At 47.1% G+C, this 16785-nt stretch overlaps 1 protein-coding gene across 1 annotated transcript in view; it reads left to right on the top strand.

Moving 5' to 3' along the window:
• Positions 1-10444: 10444 nt before the first annotated feature.
• The window catches only part of Nedd4 (NEDD4 E3 ubiquitin protein ligase), a 92670-nt gene continuing 86329 nt past the window's right edge, over positions 10445-16785 (top strand). The window contains exon 1 of the mRNA XM_075965292.1: positions 10445-10596. Coding sequence (XP_075821407.1) covers positions 10550-10596 — 47 coding nt within the window. The 5' untranslated portion in view covers positions 10445-10549. The remainder of the gene's footprint in view (positions 10597-16785) is intronic.

Below are 16785 nucleotides of genomic sequence, written 5' to 3'. Positions count from 1 at the left end.
AGCCATGGGCTTTTGATCAGAAGTGTGGTACCAGGCATGAAATGCCCTTCTGTGAACTTCAAACTCAATTAGAAAGCGGTTAGTTACTGTCCTGTGTCGGGTCATGCCACTGTTTCACATCCTGCCTCTCAGGTCAGTATTGTGGCATGCAGGCCCACTGCTGGCTAAAATCATTGATGCTTTCTTCCCCCCTCAGCAGCCTGCATAGCACCCTCTGGCAAGGTAAAATCTAGCCAGCAAGTGGGAAGTTTCCTGGTCGGTTTGGATTGATTTTTCTATGTCCTGCAGCCAAAGTGAAAGGTATTTGAGCAAAGGAGTCTTACCAAGTAGTTATGGTGGGCAGCCAGAGCAGAGGCAATGTATGTGCAGTTTGGGTGCTTCTGAGGCTCCTGAGTAAATAGCTCAACGGCAAGTGGCCCATGCTTCTTCCTGTGACTTCTGTTTAACCACCTATGCTGTCTGGGAGGCTCTCCTGTTGGAACTCTTTGAAAATTAGTTTCCTAACTTAGTGGGCTTCCATATGGCTTTTTCTCGTACATCTTTGGATCAAGCAGGTCAGCCCTCTCTCTTCTCCCTCCCCTAGACCCCAGCCCCACTTAGCCTTTTAGCTTCCAGTATTCCTTCTTCTCTTACATCGAACATATTCTACTACCAATTATCTTTCTAATTGAGTTTGAGATGGCAGCCTTCAGTATGGCTTTTTTATAACCCACTGAGTTAGCCCTCCCCATCCCAATTTCCTCCACAACCCCCCTTAAGCCTTTTCACTACCAATACTTTTGTATAATCTGCTTCCCCTCCTTCAGCATATCCCCCTGCCAATGGCTCCTTTCTGGTTTCTTGGATGTCAATTATGCTCCAAATTAAACAGACAAAAGCTCTGAAGGTAGGATCTGCGCGAGAGAGAGGATGTGTGGTGTTTGTCTTCCTCATTCAGTATAACTTTTCCAGTTCCACCTAGGCATCTGCAAATTTACTATTTCATTTTTCTTTACAGCTGAGTAATATTCCATTGTGTACTACATTTTTCTTTTTTTTTTCTTTCTTTTTATTTCTCTCTCTCTCTCTCTCTTTCTCTCTCTCTCTCTCTCTCTCTCTCTCTCTCTCTCTCTCTCTCTCTGTGTGTGTGTGTGTGTGTGTGTGTGTGTGTGTGTGTGTGTGTGTGTGTTAGAGATAGGGTCCTGGCTGTCCTGGAACTCACATTGTAGGCCAGGTTGTCTTCAAACTCACTGAGATCTGCCTCTCTCTGCCTCCTGAGTGCTGGGATCAAAGGCGTGCACCACCATGCTTGGTGAAGCACGTTTTTCTTACCCATTCTTCTGGTTTTGGGAGGGATACTGTAAACACCCCAGAATCACTCTAACAGAAACCGAGTTTATGTTATGTGGTCATATATAGATCTCAAGGGTCTGGGCCCAGCCTGCTAGTTAAGGAGTCTATTTCTGTGATAAACAGCATGACCAGAAGTCACCTAGGGAAGAAAGGGTTTATTTTAGCTCACAGCTCTGAGGTCCCACTGCTGCTCCGAGGGAAGTCAGGGCAGGAATCAGGCAGGGCAGAAATCCCGAGGCAGGAGCTGAAGCACAAGCCATGGAGGAGTGTTTACTGGCTTGCCCTCTGCGACTTGCGCAAGCTGCTTTCTTTTTTTTTTAATATTTATTTATTTATTATGTATACAACATTCTGTCTGTGTGTATGCTTGCAGGCCAGAAGAGGACACCAGACCCCATTACAGATGGTTGTGAGCCACCATGTGGTTGCTGGGAATTGAACTCAGGACCTTTGGAAGAGCAAGCAATGCTCTTAACCTCTGAGCCATCTCTCCAGCCCCGCAAGCTGCTTTCTTAAGCCACTCTGGATCGGGGTGGTATCTCCCACATTGAACTAGGCTCCTCCACATCAATCGTTAATCAAGAAAATGTCCCACAGCCTTTCTTACTGGCCAGTTTTATGGCTTCATTTCTTGGTTTAGAACCATCTTCTCAAATGCCTCTAAGTTTGTGTCAAATTGGCAACAACCAACCAGCAATGTTAAATCAGGGAAATGTAATGAGTGAGCGGCAATTCTCTCTGAGTTGGTTTAATATCCTGGTAAGGATGCCTAGCTCTGGTCTTTGTTTTTGGTAGTGATGGGGAATGAACATCAGGCAAGGCCTAGATCCAGTTTTAACACTCTGCTGAGAAGTCTTTGGACAGAAGTACGGCATAAAGCAAATGAGACAGAGATGTCTGGATTGTACCAGTAGTCCTTTAAAAAAAAACAAAAAACAGGACTGGGGTGTTAGAATTGATTTGTTACATGGGACAGAGAACCAACCCCCTCCCCAATTCTATTCCCTAAGAGAGAGAGATGATACTCACTTCACAAAGGCAATAGGAAAAGCATGACTGCGGGGGGAGGCAGCATCCAGAGCAGCTCCTTGGCTGTCCTGAGGGCGAGAAAGCAATAGTGAATATTTTCATGAAGTCATATTTATTAAAAATGATAGGATTCTGGCCATTGAGATGGTTCATCTGATAAAAAGCTCTGGTCTGACCCCTGGGATCTACATCAAGCAGGGAAGAACTGGCTAAGTTAGACTCTGGTCCTCCCTGGTGTGCCATGGCAAGTGTGCACTCCCCATAATAACTAAATACATCTTTTAAAGATTAAAAAAATGCCAGGTGGTAGTCACATACAACTTTAATCCCAGCACTCTGGGAGGCAGAGGTAGGCAAATCTCTGAGTTAGAGGCCAGCCTGGTCTACAGAGCAAGTTTCAGGACAGTTGGGGCTACACAGAGAGACCCTATCTTGAACTCCCATCCCCCCAAAAGATTAAGAAAATGGTAGATTCTGGAGGAGCAGAGACTTGGGGGACTCATGATAAGTTGGTGATAGACTCGCCCATAGACTGGGTTTTCTGTTCTCACACTATCAGGTACTGCTTGCTGGTTTAGGAATCTTGCCTCCTGGTGTGGAATAGAGAAGGCGTGTCTTCCGGGAGACGCATGAGGGTTCTGTTGTGCTAAAAGCTATGACCATTTACCCAAACGTTTTCCCATATTGTGTGCGAGCACACAAAGAATTACTAGATCAGGGACATAGCTCAATTGGTAGGATGCTTGTCCAACATGCATGAAGCCTTGGGTTCCATTCCTCAGTATAAAGTGGGTATAATGGTACATAGCTATAATCTTAGCCCTCAATGGTGGAGACAGGGGGATTACAAGTTCAAAGTTGGCTTCAGCTATACAGGGAGCTGTGGGCCAGTCTGGGAAACATGAGACCTTGTCTCAGGGAAAACACAAAACGTTATCATGTTGCCAGTGCTATACTGTACTTTGGGTCTTAAGCATCTCCCACAGGACTATGTGGTCAGGCTGGGTCTCCATCCTCAGTCTTGTGCCATTGTAAAGGTTTGGTCCCCAGGGTACGATTACTGGGATGTGGAGGAGCTTTTGGGAGGTGGGGTCTAGTGGGGGTCTTTAGAACTCTAGGGATGAGCTCCTGGGGGGGGGGGGACTGTGGGACACCCACCCCTTTCTCTCTTTTCCCTTTCTGACCATGAGTTGAGTAGATTCGCTCCACCATGCTTTCCCACCGCATGTGCTGCTTTAACACAGCCCAAACCACAGGCCCATCCAGTCCTGGATGGAGCCATCAACACCGTGAAGCTTTTCCCTTTACATTTATTGCAGGCATTTGTATACAGATAAAGAGCTGATGCTGGCTACAATGACGGGTAATGGTTGTGCCATTAAAGAAGACCAGCAGAGGAGGTGCTGAACTCGGGGTGTGTGTTTGGGGGCGTGGTAGTGGAGGGGGTGGGGGAAGAATGCACTCTGCGGGCATGTCTCAGTACCTGCATGTCCAGTGCTAACTGTAAACGAACACGGACGGCAGCAAGCACAATTAATGATTCATACCCCCTGGGGATGAAAATTTGAGTCACCAATAGGCAGCAGCCCAGATCTGCTGAATGCTGGCCAAGGGTGGGGACGCTTGGAATGGGTGGAATAGAAGGGAGACGAAGCGTATCAGTGCTGCCCTGAGACCAGTTTATATGGGGGATACAGCAGCTCATCCCCTGAACCGTAGCCTATTGAGTCCATTAGGACACAGGCTGTGTGATCGGCTGGACCAAGTCAGAGCAGAACTGGGTGTATCAGATTCCTCTGTCACTCTGCTGTGTCCCCTCAGTAAACTTCCTGAGGCCCTTGTTGAGGACATCGGCTATGTGGAGGATGAATCTGGAAGCCACTCACTTGCACTGCTCAGCCCAGCTCTTCTTCCTCTTTGCCCTTGGGCCTCTTTGCCTCTGCCATTCAAGATGCCTGCAGTTGCCTGCTCAGCCATTCTACACATAAGCAACGTTGGAAATATTAGGGAGTTCACACCCTAGTCCAGCAGAGATGGAAAGTAACCAGCAAACATTCTTCCTGGGAAGGACGGTTCGGAGATATGTGCTAGACCTAATTGAAAAATCTCAACTCCGCTCAAGAATACAAGCTCCATATCACAGAACCTTTGCACCAGGGTGGCTCTCTGCCCTGCTCTACCCATCCCAGTCCTCTACTGGAGCTTGCACCAAAACATGCTGTTAATCGTTTAGTTACTGATACTCTGTGTGGACACTGTCATGGTTTGCAGGGTCTACCCAGTACTGTAAACACACTCACGGCATGAACTTTAGATTACAGGCTTCCACCACATCTGCAACTTGGAGAGTAAAGATGCGCAGCTGGCCCTTGCCCTTGAAAGTCAGTGCGAGTAGATTCAGTGTCTTACTGGTGGGAACGGTGTAGCAGAGAAAACTGAGACATTGTAACTTTTGTGTTCGCCCATGAGAGCAAAAGCCAGGCAGTGGTGGTGCACTCCCAGAATCCCAACATTTGGGAGGAAGAGGCAGTTGGATATCTGTTAATTTGAGGTCAGCCTGGTCTACAGGGTGAGTTTCAGGACAGCCAGGGCCACACAGAGAAGCCCTATTTCAACAAACAAACAAACAAAGCATTGGCAGTCTGGGGTGATGGCTCCGGGGCTAAGAGTCCTTGCTGCTCTTGCAGAGTACTCAAGTTTAGTTCCTGCAAGTCATATTGGCATCTAAAACAGCCTGTAACTCAAGCTGCAGGGGATCTGACGACCTCTTCTGGCCTCTACGGGCACAGGTATACAGGTATGCACGTACATGGGCACGCACACACACACACACACACAAATACTTAAAAAAATAAAAACAAAATAGAACCAGTAACAAACTGACATTAGCTATGGAACTCAGCAAGATGGAGGTGGAAGGTGGGGGAGGGGGGCTAGAGAGAGATGCTCTGGTTCATTTTCTATTGTGCAGTAAACTGGTGGAGGGCAGAAGAGAGGGAGGGCAGGGAGCATGAATTGAGGGTTACTCATCTTTGGGAATGTACTAGGTAAGAACACCATCTCCAGTCGGTTAAAGGCACACGCCTTTAATCCCAGCACTCCGGAGGCAGAGGCAGGCGAATCTCTGTGAATTCAAGGCCAGCCTGATCTACAAGAGCTTGTCCTGTTACATAGAGAAACCCTGTCTTGAAAAACAAAACAAAACAATCAAACAAAAAGAAAGAACACCCTCTCCAGAGACAGGGAGAAGACTGATGGAATTTTCAGATGCACTGGGTTTGAGGGTTCTTTATGGGATTCTGATAGGGTTAGCTAGTATGAAACACAGCACTGGGGCTTAAGAGATACATTGAAAAATGGGGAGGCAAGATATTAATGTGAAAACGTGTGTGTGTGCGCACGTGCACGTGTGTGTAGGTGCACATAGGAGGCCGGAAGACAGCCCCAGGGGTTGTTCCTCAGGAGTGATCAATCTTGTTTTCTGAGACAAGGTCTCTCATTTGCCCACTGAGTAGACTGAGGTGGCCTGCCAGCAAGCCCAGGGATCTGCCATCTCCACCTCTCCAGGACTAGATACAATCCCTAACTTGCTTGTGTGTATGAACTCAGGTCTTAATGCTTCAGCAGCAAGCATCTCCTCAGTCCTGCTGTGAAATTTCAATTATTTATTATTTATTTAATTTATTTATTTTTAATCTTTTGAGACAGAGTCTCTCTACATAGCCCAGGCTGTCCTAGAACTCACTATGTAGACCAGGCTGGTCTTGAACACACAGAGATATGCCTGTCTCTGTCTTCCAGGGCTGGGATTGAAGTCATGCGCCATCAAGCATGGTAAAAGTTTTTTGACAATGATTTAGTATTCTGGGAATACCCTGCCAGCTTTCCCCTCCCACCAGGCAGCAGGGCTTTCTGAATTACCACCTTCTGGGCAGAGAACAGAATGGTGGCTCCCTTTGTCAGTTTTGATAAGAACCTTTGAAGTTCCTGGTAAAGTAAGTTCAAGAGAAGGCTTTTCTTCTTCTTCTTCTTCTTCTTCTTCTTCTTCTTCTTCTTCTTCTTCTTCTTCTTCTTCTTCTTCTTCTTCTTTCCTTCCTTTTATTTATTTATTTATTTTTATTTATTTATATTTTTAATAGCCTGGATTTTGAGAACTAAGAGTCAACAATGACCCCAGGCAGCTCTTGCCACCTAGCCTGACGTTCCGAATTTGATCCCTGGGTCCACACTGTGGAAGGAGAGAACTGATGCTTTGAGTTGTCCTCTGACTGCTACGGCTACACGCCTGTGCACACGTGTCCTCTGATAGCTACAGCTATATGCCTGTGCACATTCACACATCTGCTCATCAATCAATCAATCAATCCATGGCAAAAGAAACGACTTAGTTGACTTCAGCTAGGTGTCTGCATTATGTGGGAACTGAGACAGAACAGAAACATGGAAGATTATGGACACAGGAATAGAGAAGCCACGTACCAGCCGAGAATGGAGAATTCTAGTACAAGAGCATGGGCTCAGTGGCTGAAGTGCTTGCTTTGCAAGCATGAGGACCTCAATCTGATTTCCATAAACTTCTGAGAAGATAATGTACATAAAAGAAACTTCACGCGGAGTTTACTTTCTTACCCACCCAGTGAGTTCCAGGTCAGTGAGAATAAAAAATAAGATAAGAAGTGGGGTGGACATAGGAGAAGGACAAGCTGTTGGGTTTCACATTGAAGGTGAACATATGGTTTCCATACACCATGTACACCAGCACTCACATTGCACGCACATGCGCACACGCACACACACACCAATCTAACCCAACTAACATTTGCTTGAGGCCTTCCCATACCTTCCTGCAGTTTGTTCTGACTCTCACCAGAAACCCCAGTGACAGACAGTGGAAGGACATGTCCTGACTCCTTGTGCAACCCTAGTGGCTCCTGATTTTATCTTACCTGACTGGAATCCCATCCAGGGCACCTCTGGAACCACCCTAGAATCTCACTTAACAAAAAGAGAGGGAAAAAAATTCTTACCAACCCTGTGAGGTGTAACGTGAGACTACCAGCATGATGTGTCTACAGCTCAGACACTTAGGCAGTCCTTTCCTTGAGAAGCCCACACCCTTGCTCTCGAGAATGCTTTATTCTCTCTTCTTTCTATTTTTAATAAACGCCAATTCTGCTTCATACAGGTTAATCCTGAAACTATTTTCTGTGGTTTGGCTGAGGATCTGGTTTTGCCTGAAGCCAGGTCTCTGAAAAAACCTCAGGCTGCTGCAGGTGACAGTGTGAAGCTGGGAATCCATCCCTGCCACTAGACAGGAATGATTACATGGGAATACCAATGTGGAGATTGCTTGGTTTCCAGTCAGGTAAGCTGAGGTTCTATCCCCCAGGTTCCAGTGGGTTGCAGTTTGCTTCCTAGAAAGGCAAGGAGCTGGAGCTTTTCAAGTACTGATTTCAATGCACTTCTGTTTTTTTGTTTTGTTCTGTTTTGTTTTTTTGGATGTTTTTTGAGACAGGGTTTCTCCGTAGCTTTTTGGTTCCTGTCCTGGAACTAGCTCTTGTAGACCAGGCTGGCCTCGAACTCCCAGAGATCCACCTGCCTCTGCCTCCCGAGTGCTGGGATTAAAGGCGTGCACCACCACCGCCCGGCTTTCAATGCACTTCTAAGAGAATAAAAAAAGAATGATTTGAGTTAAAAATCTGAAAAACTTGAGTCAAGAGTATATACATCACTCTATTAACAATTACCATAACCGATTACCACATACATTAGGGTTCTTCAGAGAGTATATGAATATGTAAAAGGGACTATTATGGAGACTCCAGAGGCCCATGTTCAATCCCTAGAACCCACATAAAGATGGCAGGAGAGAAGCAACTCCACAAAGTTGAGTCTGACTTCCACATTCTCGCTGTAGCACCCCAAGCATGAACATACACACCCTTCACCACTTCCATAAATAGCCCATAGAGCTGAGGAAGAATACATCGAGAAAGGGGTTCTCAGTGTAGTATTGGACCACCAGGTAAGAGCTTCTCTCTTTCAGGAGCCGGCTTCACGGGGCCCCTCCCAGATTTCTGTGTGGGGGGGGATAGTAATCACTCTTGTTCATCATATGGAAGCACCTGCCAGGTTAACTCTTCCTTGTGATTTTCATTGGATGGAAAGAAAAGAACCATGATTCAAAAACTGGGATTTGGAGTTATCACTACCAAATGCTGCAGCTCTGAATCTCATGTGGAGTTCTCAATGATCCTATTGCCAATTTCAAGCTGTCGATTCTTCCATCGTTACATGTTAACACCAGTAATGGAATTATTTCTGATCTTGTTTGAAATAACTTGAATGACCTGCTTAACATTAAATATAAAAATGTACACAGTGCCATGTACATGTACACACGATGGTGCGTGTCTTTAATGCCAGCACTCAGGGCAGTGGCAGGCGGATCTCTATGAGGGGATTCTCAGTCTGTGTAGTGAATTCCAGGCCAGTGTTACACAGCGAGACCCTGCTTAATTTAAAAAAACAAAATAACACAATGAGATATTAGGAGGAATTATTACTCTCAAAATAAGAGACATATAGAATATATTTCTCCCGCCTTCTTTTGAGATAGGTCTCATGAAGTAGCTCTGGGTGTTCTGGAACTCACTATATAGATCAAGCTGGCCTCTTGAGTGCATTGACCACTGTGATTATTTTATTCTTATTTATTTATTTATCATTTATTGCTTATTTTATTCCTAACACCTAAGGACACAGATAGGTGAGTTGATAAAGGGAAAGAATTGATTCTACAAGTGCCTATTTGTTTACTTATTTGTGAGGCTGGGGCTCCAACGTCGGCCTTGCCCATGCTAGGCATCATTCTCCCAGGAATGTACATTGCTAGCCCCGTGATAGCGTTTAGATTTAAGTAAGCCAACAATCTGAGTATTCAGGAATACTGCGCCCATATTTACCTGTCACATCTGTCCTAACACAAATGATAAAGTGTGGGTTACATATTAACAGAATTCTGACAGCTAATATGAATGAAATGGATTCTGTCAAAGTTCAATGAAATATTATATAAACAATCAATCGCTCACCCCGTCAACATTTTAAACGGAGACTAGTAATTCAGGATTCGTTTAATTCTCTTTGGGATCTGTAAAAAAGCATTTATTTTATTTATTTTGTGGGCACGCGTGTCGGTTAAAAAACAACTTGCTGGCTGGAGTCAGTTCTCTCCTTCCTCCATGTGGGTGCGGGGCCTCGGGCTCCCTTGTTGTCAAGCTTGGTGGCGAAGAGCTTTTACCTCCTGAGCTATCTCGCGGGCCCTGAAATCAGATTTGAGAGTCTATATTTCCGAAACATTTTGCAACTATAGAAATACAAGATATCATTTGGGCCTGTAATCTAGGATCAGGGGGGTGAGTCAGAAGGAAACTGAGTTGAAGGCTCGCCTGGGAGACACACCAAGGCCCGTCGCAAAACATAGCGGCTCCCTTCCCACCCCCACCCTTTCTTTCTTCAGGGCCTTTCGGCGGTGCAGAGGCTCAGCTAAGCACGTTTGGACGGCTAACTAAGCCTGGCGGCTGGACTTGGAGCAGACTTCCCCCACCCCACCCCACCCCCACTCCCACCCCCACCCCCACATTTAGGCCTGCGCATTCTTTCCCGGGTCCTAAAGTGGCTTTTGATCGGCAAGAGCACGCTTTCAGACATGGATTTAGGATGGGACTTAAATGCGCCTCATCTCTAGGCTCTAAACACAGGCCCGAGTGGCGGCGGGCTCCCAGGGAGACCTGTTGTTGAGCAAAACCGCAAGGTAGTTTCTCTGCGGAAGAGCGACGTCCCCCATCCCCGGCCTCCCCCCGCGCCTGCAGAGGCGGGGGCTGCGGGTTTCAGCCACCAACCATTCCAGCCCGCGCGCGCCCCCGCCGCAGCCCTGCCACGCGCGCGCGCGCGCGCCGGCCGAGCTCCTTGTGTCTGGAGTCCCGCCACGCCTGCTCCAACCCAGCCCCCCGCGCCCGAGCCCAGCCACGCGCGCAGCCGCGGAGGGCGCCCCGCCCCTTCCCGCCGCGCGCCCCTGCACCCCCGCGCGTTCTCGGGGTGGGCCTCAGCCGCAAGGCCGCCTCCTCCCCTTCCTCTCCCGCCGCTGCAGCCTGGGAGGGGCGGTGCGTCCAGCGTGAGCTCGGACATGGCAGCCGAAGAGGCGGAGGCGCCGGGGCTCCCGGAGGACGAGGTGCGGGGCGGCTGCGGGCCGATCGGGGGTCCCCCATCGAGGCGTGGGAGGCCGGTGATCCGGGCCCGGGCTCGACCGCTCGCTCTGGAGCGGGACACGCGGGGAGGGAGAGGTGGGGAGAGGCGCGCACGAGGCGGCTGCGGGGAGCAGGTCCCCGCTGATCAGGGCCATCGCCCTCCCTGGCGGCCTCCGGGGGCCCTGGCTGCGGCCTGGGCGCGCGCAGCCTTTCGGGGAGGGCGAGGGCTTGGGTGGGGCGACATCCCGGGGCCCAGCATCCCGCTCCTGCCGCAGCGGGAACCGATGGAACTTAGCGACTTTCCTACGATGGCTTCCCAGAGGCCCGGGTGGGAACGCGGGGAGGTGGGATTCCTTCGACTCCGCGGCAAGTGTCAGATGTGGGGAGTTCACACTTTGTTTCAGGCCTTTGTTAGGGTTTTTTCAAAAAATGAAGGCAAAAGAAGTAGAAATACTTGAAAGAACCCCCCACAGCTGTTGGCTTTGAAAACTGCAGCCCCAGGATTTGAAGCAGGCAAAGCAGTCTCTTACAGTCGAACAACTTAATCGCGACTTTGCCTCGCGCTTACTAAAAGTGAGGCCCTCTTGGGGAGTGCTTCGATGGAGCTGGCGGTTGTCTCAAATGGGTGGGGCATTAAAGGCTTCGTGTGTTTAACAGTGACCCTTTCAGATTGTGCGTGCTTGCGTGCGTGCGTGTGTGTGTGTGTGTGTGTGTGTGTGTGTGTGTGTGTGTGGCGTACGTGAATCAAATCTGCGAATTCCTGTTACTTAATCTAGCGATCACATGTAGCTTTTTATCAAGATTGAACCCGATTAGCTGGAAACCCCCAACCCCCTAATTTCTGTTCCTTTCTCAGGCACCTCCAAACACCGTTGTAATGGTTGGCGCCCTCCTATTCCCCCCACTTCCCCGAAAGCTTCTTGTTTATAAACAGAGAGCACTTTATTAATGTCTAATAATTATTGCAGGGTATTTTGAGAACCTTTTTTTGTGCTGCAGTTAGAATTTGATTTCTTAGACGATGATTGTATTTTTTTTTAAAACATGGGTGGGATGGAAGCCATATTAAGTGAGATAAGCCATCTTAGAGAGATGAGTATTTAAGATTTTACTCCCGTGAAATCTAAAAAGTTTCTGTCGTAGAAATTGTGAGTAGAGGGGCTGGAGACATGGCTCAGTGGTTAAGAGCGCTTACAAAGGGCCAGAGTTCAGTACTCAGCACTTTCATGGGGCACCTCAGTAATGCCAGCCCCAGGAGATCTGATATCTTCTTCCACTCTCTGTAGCACCTGTGCAAGAGCGCGGACACACACACACACGCACACACACACACACACATGAATAGTTCTCTATTTAAAAAGTGGAGAGTAGATTTGTGATTACCAGAGACCCAGAAGAGCAGTGGGGGAGAGAGGCAGGCAAAGGCAAGAATAGTGGGTATTGAGTCATAGTTGGGAACAGTTAGTTCTGCTGGACTGTTACATGCATGCTGGGTTGAATGTCTGTATTCTTCAGAATGTTCCAGGAAGGGCTGTAGAGATGGCTCAGTGGTTAGGGGCAGTTGCTAGTCTTGCAGAGGACCTGGGTTTGGTTCCCAGCACCCACATGGTGGTTTCCAGCCATCTGAAATGATGCCCTTCTGACCTCTGTGGAAGTCAGGCATGGACACGATGCGTGTGGATCCACTCAAATAAGTAAACCTTTAGAAGAAAGTTCAATTCTCAGGCGATGGCGGGCAGACGGATGGTTCTGCTAGCTCCGTGGTCCCCAAGCAGTGCTCAGCCTGCTCTAGCTAGGTGTGACAGTCTGACTAGTCCCCATTGTTGTGTCGAAGGAGTTAGAAGGAGATCATGCATTGCTGCCTAACCATCCAGCGTGGAGGACCTCAAGCTGGCATCCCACCCTATCCTTGGGCTTTCTGCTGCTTCCTGGAGGCTGGCTCTCCCAGATTGCTTTTCTCACCTCCTTCCAGCAGAGCCAGCTGATCACAGACTAAATACTGCTTAAGTTATCTTCACCATCTCTTTTCCCCTTCTTGGCCCAGTATCTATATTCCTCATTATCACTTTCATCTGCCCAGCTGAACTAAAGATCGGGGCGGCAGCTATAGTTGCTTAGCAGCAACTGGGACTGAGAACTCCACTTTGTCAATAGCCCCACGATGAAGGTCTAGATGTGCATCCCGTGACTCAGATTTCCTTCCATCTTTTTTTTTTCTTTTTTTGGATTTTTTGAGACATAGTTTCTCCGTAGTTTTTGGTTCCTGTCCTGGAACTAGCTCTTGTAGACCAGGCTGGCCTCGAATTCACAGAGATCCGCCTGCCCCTGCCTCCCGAGTGCTGGGATTAAAGGCGTGCGCCACCACCGCCCGGCTCTTCCTTCCATCTTTTTGTGTCTACTTTGTGCACATTAAGGAAGAGAATGAGGCAGGAGAATAGAGACGGACACGGTGGTGAGCATCCTTCTTTGCGGTGGTAATTGGGTTATTAATATTTACTCAGCAGACGTTCATTAAGTGTTCTGTGTGCATTGTGCCAAGCACCAGGGAGTCTGAGGGAATAAAAGACTGCAGGCCTCCAAGGAGTTTACTGTCTGGTGGAGAAGACAGAAGACGGCTTGCTTTCTGGTTGTAATTGGCAGCTCATTGATGTCATTTGACAGTGATTTTCTGGTTTATCACAAAACTAAAAGGGGGCTTGGAATACATACCATACACCCCCTCCCCACCCCCACTTTATTTAAGGATGGAAACATGGCAGCTGGGTTACCTTTTGAACTCATAGACAAGTCTGGGAGTAGGCAGCCCTCTGCTGTTGATTAAAAGTGGTTGGGCTTAGTTGGTGGAGTGTTTGCTTGGTGTGCCCGAAGCCATGGATATACTGCATATACTAGATGTGGTAGCCGTGCTTTTAATCCCAGTCCCAGGGAGACAGAGGCACAAGGAGTTCTGTGAATTTTGAGACCAGTATGGTCTATATAGCAAGGCCCAGGACAGCCTGGGCTTCATAGAGAGACCTTGTCTCGGGGGTGGGGAGGAGTCTAAGGTCATCTAGTGGGCCATCGTAGCTCACATCTGTAATTGCAGCACTTGGGAAGCTGAGAGCCAATCACCTGACTGTAAGACCAACCAGAGCTTTACTGTGCGCCGTCTCCAGATGGCTCAGAGTTAAGAGTACGGCTGCTCTTCCAGAGGTCCTGAGTTCAATTCCCAGCAACCACATGGTGGCTCACAAACATCTGTGATGAAACCTGATACCCTCTTCTGGCCCGAATGCATACATGCAATCAGGACATTGTATGCATAATAAATAAATAAATCTTTAAAAAAAAGGAAATGGATTTGAACCGATTTGAACCAAGGAGAAAAATGAATAGAAATGGCATGGAATGTAGAGAATTGTAGTTTAATCTTCCACAGCGATTAGGCACTGACTTATGGCCAGTGATTATTAAAGCATGCTGAAGTTGGATCCAATTCCTCTTCCACTTTATGATGAGTTTTAGGTCTTCCATGTATCTCCTGTGGAAAGAGGTCCTATTTGCAGACATTTTACCATTGGAGCATTAGCCTACATGAAGAAGTGTAATGTAATTTGCACAGCTTGCTCCGATGGTCACTTGGAATTAACAGCAGTGGAAAACAACACCCATCACCCTTTTCGTTTTTGAACAGGGTCTCACTATATAACCTGGAACTCTTTGTAGACCAGGCTGGCCTTGAACTTAGAGAGCTTCCCATGAGAATGCTGGGATTAAGGGTGCCAGGCAGTTCTCACCAGTCTTTGGTCGGAGAGAAAGGAAGAGGACCTGGGGATTGTTACCTGATGTCCTTCCAGCCTTCTTCCAGAGGGGCACTGCCAGGTCTTTTGAAGTTGGTAACTGTTTCCTCATTAGTTAGTGTTTGTGAGAAGTAGGTTGTAGGGAAGTTTCTGTACCCCAGCAGCTCCCAAGTAACCACTCAGAGGCTTAATATTAATTAAAAATGCTCGGCCAATAGCTCAGGCTTGTTTCTAGCTAACTCTTACATTTTTAATTAACCCATATTTCTTATCTATGCTTGGCCATATGGCTTGGTACCTTTTTTTCAGTATGGCATGTCCATCTTCTCTCTGTGATGGCTGGTGATTCCTCTAACTCCACCCTTCTTTCTCCCAGCATTCCCTCTGTCCCAAAAAATCGTATCGGCCAATCAGCTTTTTATTAAATTTGAGTGACAAATCTTTACAGTGTACAAAAGGATTATTCCTCAGCAGTAGGTTTTTTAGATGTACTTACTGCAGATATGGATGGAGATGGAGTCAAAAAGGTCACCACTTTGTTTCTTGGCTTTTCCTGCTGACAGGCATCCATGTGTGAGTATTGAATTTTCCTACAAAAGAATTACAGTGTTGAGGGCTGGGGAGAAGGCTCAGCAGTAAGATCCTTGCTGTTCTTGTAGAAGACCTGAGTTCAGTTCCCAGCACTCTCATAGGGCAGCCCACAGTTGCTCGTAACTTGAGCTCCAGAGGACCCCCATACCACCCTCTTTTGGCCCTCAAAGGGACCCACACAGAGACACACACATATAATTAAAAATAATAAAAGTAGACCATAGCAAAATAGAATGCCAGTGTCCGAGGCTAGAGATATTGGTTTATTGGCCATGTGCCTGCCTGGTTTATGGGGGTGATGGTGCACACCTGTAGTCTGGGAGTAGTGGCAGGGAGATTAAAGCTCAGGATGTGTCAGGCTGCATTCTGTGTGTCCGCATGCGCTCTACCAGTGTAGCTGTGTCTCCAACCTTGCTTCCTTCCCACCCAACTTCATAGAAATATTACAAAACTCTCGTAATTCTTTCTGACATTTTAGAATTTAAACTTAACGTGTGTGTGTGTGTGTGTGTGTGTGTGTGTGTATCATGGTGCACGCATGGAAGTTAGAAGACAACTTATGGGGGGAGTCAGTTCTCTTCTCCCACAGTGTGGGTCCCACCCAGGATGTGAACTCAAGTCAGGCTTGGCAGCAGTACCATGGAGCCATTTTGCTAGCTCTTGTGAACTTTTAACATTTTCTTTTTCACTTTAGTCTTAATTGAAATTTTGTTTATTTTCTTTTTTAAAAAATATTTATTTATTTATTTATTATGTATACAATATTCTTTCTGCGTGTATGCCTGAAGACCAGAAGAGGGCACCAGACCTCATTACAGATGGTTGTGAGCCACCATGTGGTTGCTGGGAATTGAACTCAGGACCTTTGGAAGAGCAGGCAATGCTCTTAACCGCTAAGCCATCTCTCCAGCCCCTGTTTATTTTCTTTTTTGGTTTTTCGAGACAGGGTTTCTCTGTGTAGCCCTGGCTGCCTTGAAATTCACTCTGTAGATCATGTTCGCATTGAACTCAGAGATCCTCCTGCCTCTGCCTCCTGAGTGCTGGGATCAAAGGTGTGCCACCACTGACCAGTGAATTTTGTTTTTTCTTTTCCTTCCTTCCTTCCTCCCTTCCTTTCTCCCTACTTCCTCTCTCCCCCTCCCTCCCTTCTTCTCTCTCTCTCTCTCTTCCTTTCCCTCACCCTCTCCCTTTCTCTCTCTTTTTTCTTTTCTTTTTCTTTTCAAGACAGAGTTTCTCAGTGTAACAGTCCTGACTGTCTTGGCACACACTCTGTAGACCAGGCTGACTTTGAACTCAGAACTCAGAGATCTGCCTCTGTGCTGGGATTAAAAGAATGTGCCACCACTGACCAGCAAATTTTGTTTCTTATGCATGTTATGTGAGATAGTGAACAGGTGCCATCTTTAACTTGTTGTTTTCTCTCAAATCATTTGTTAAGACCACAAAAAATTCAAGGTGTTGGGGATTGAAATTGTGTTGGATTTCTATATTATTTTGGGGAAAATAGACAACTTATTATTAAATACTTGAACCCACAAGCAGAGAGAATATCTCCATTTATTATATCCCTTGTGTCCTTCAACAGTATGTGTAACCTTATTAAAGTCCGCATTTTTATTAATTTTATTTCTGTTTCTTGTACAATTTAAGTACTTTTGGGGTGGGGAGGCTCGATTTTACTGGGTAGCCCTGGCTGGCCTTGAACAGAGTTCTGCCTGCTTCTACCTCTTGAGTGCCGGTATTAAAGCCATGCACTAACACGGGGAAGGCTCTTCATGAGGAATGATCTAGATCGGGTTGGCCTG

The sequence above is a fragment of the Microtus pennsylvanicus genome, chromosome 3 (genome assembly GCF_037038515.1).
Source record: "Microtus pennsylvanicus isolate mMicPen1 chromosome 3, mMicPen1.hap1, whole genome shotgun sequence".
NCBI lineage: Eukaryota > Metazoa > Chordata > Mammalia > Rodentia > Cricetidae > Microtus > Microtus pennsylvanicus.
Note: the sequence above shows the minus strand (reverse complement) of the source record. Positions and strands in the feature narration are given on the sequence as shown.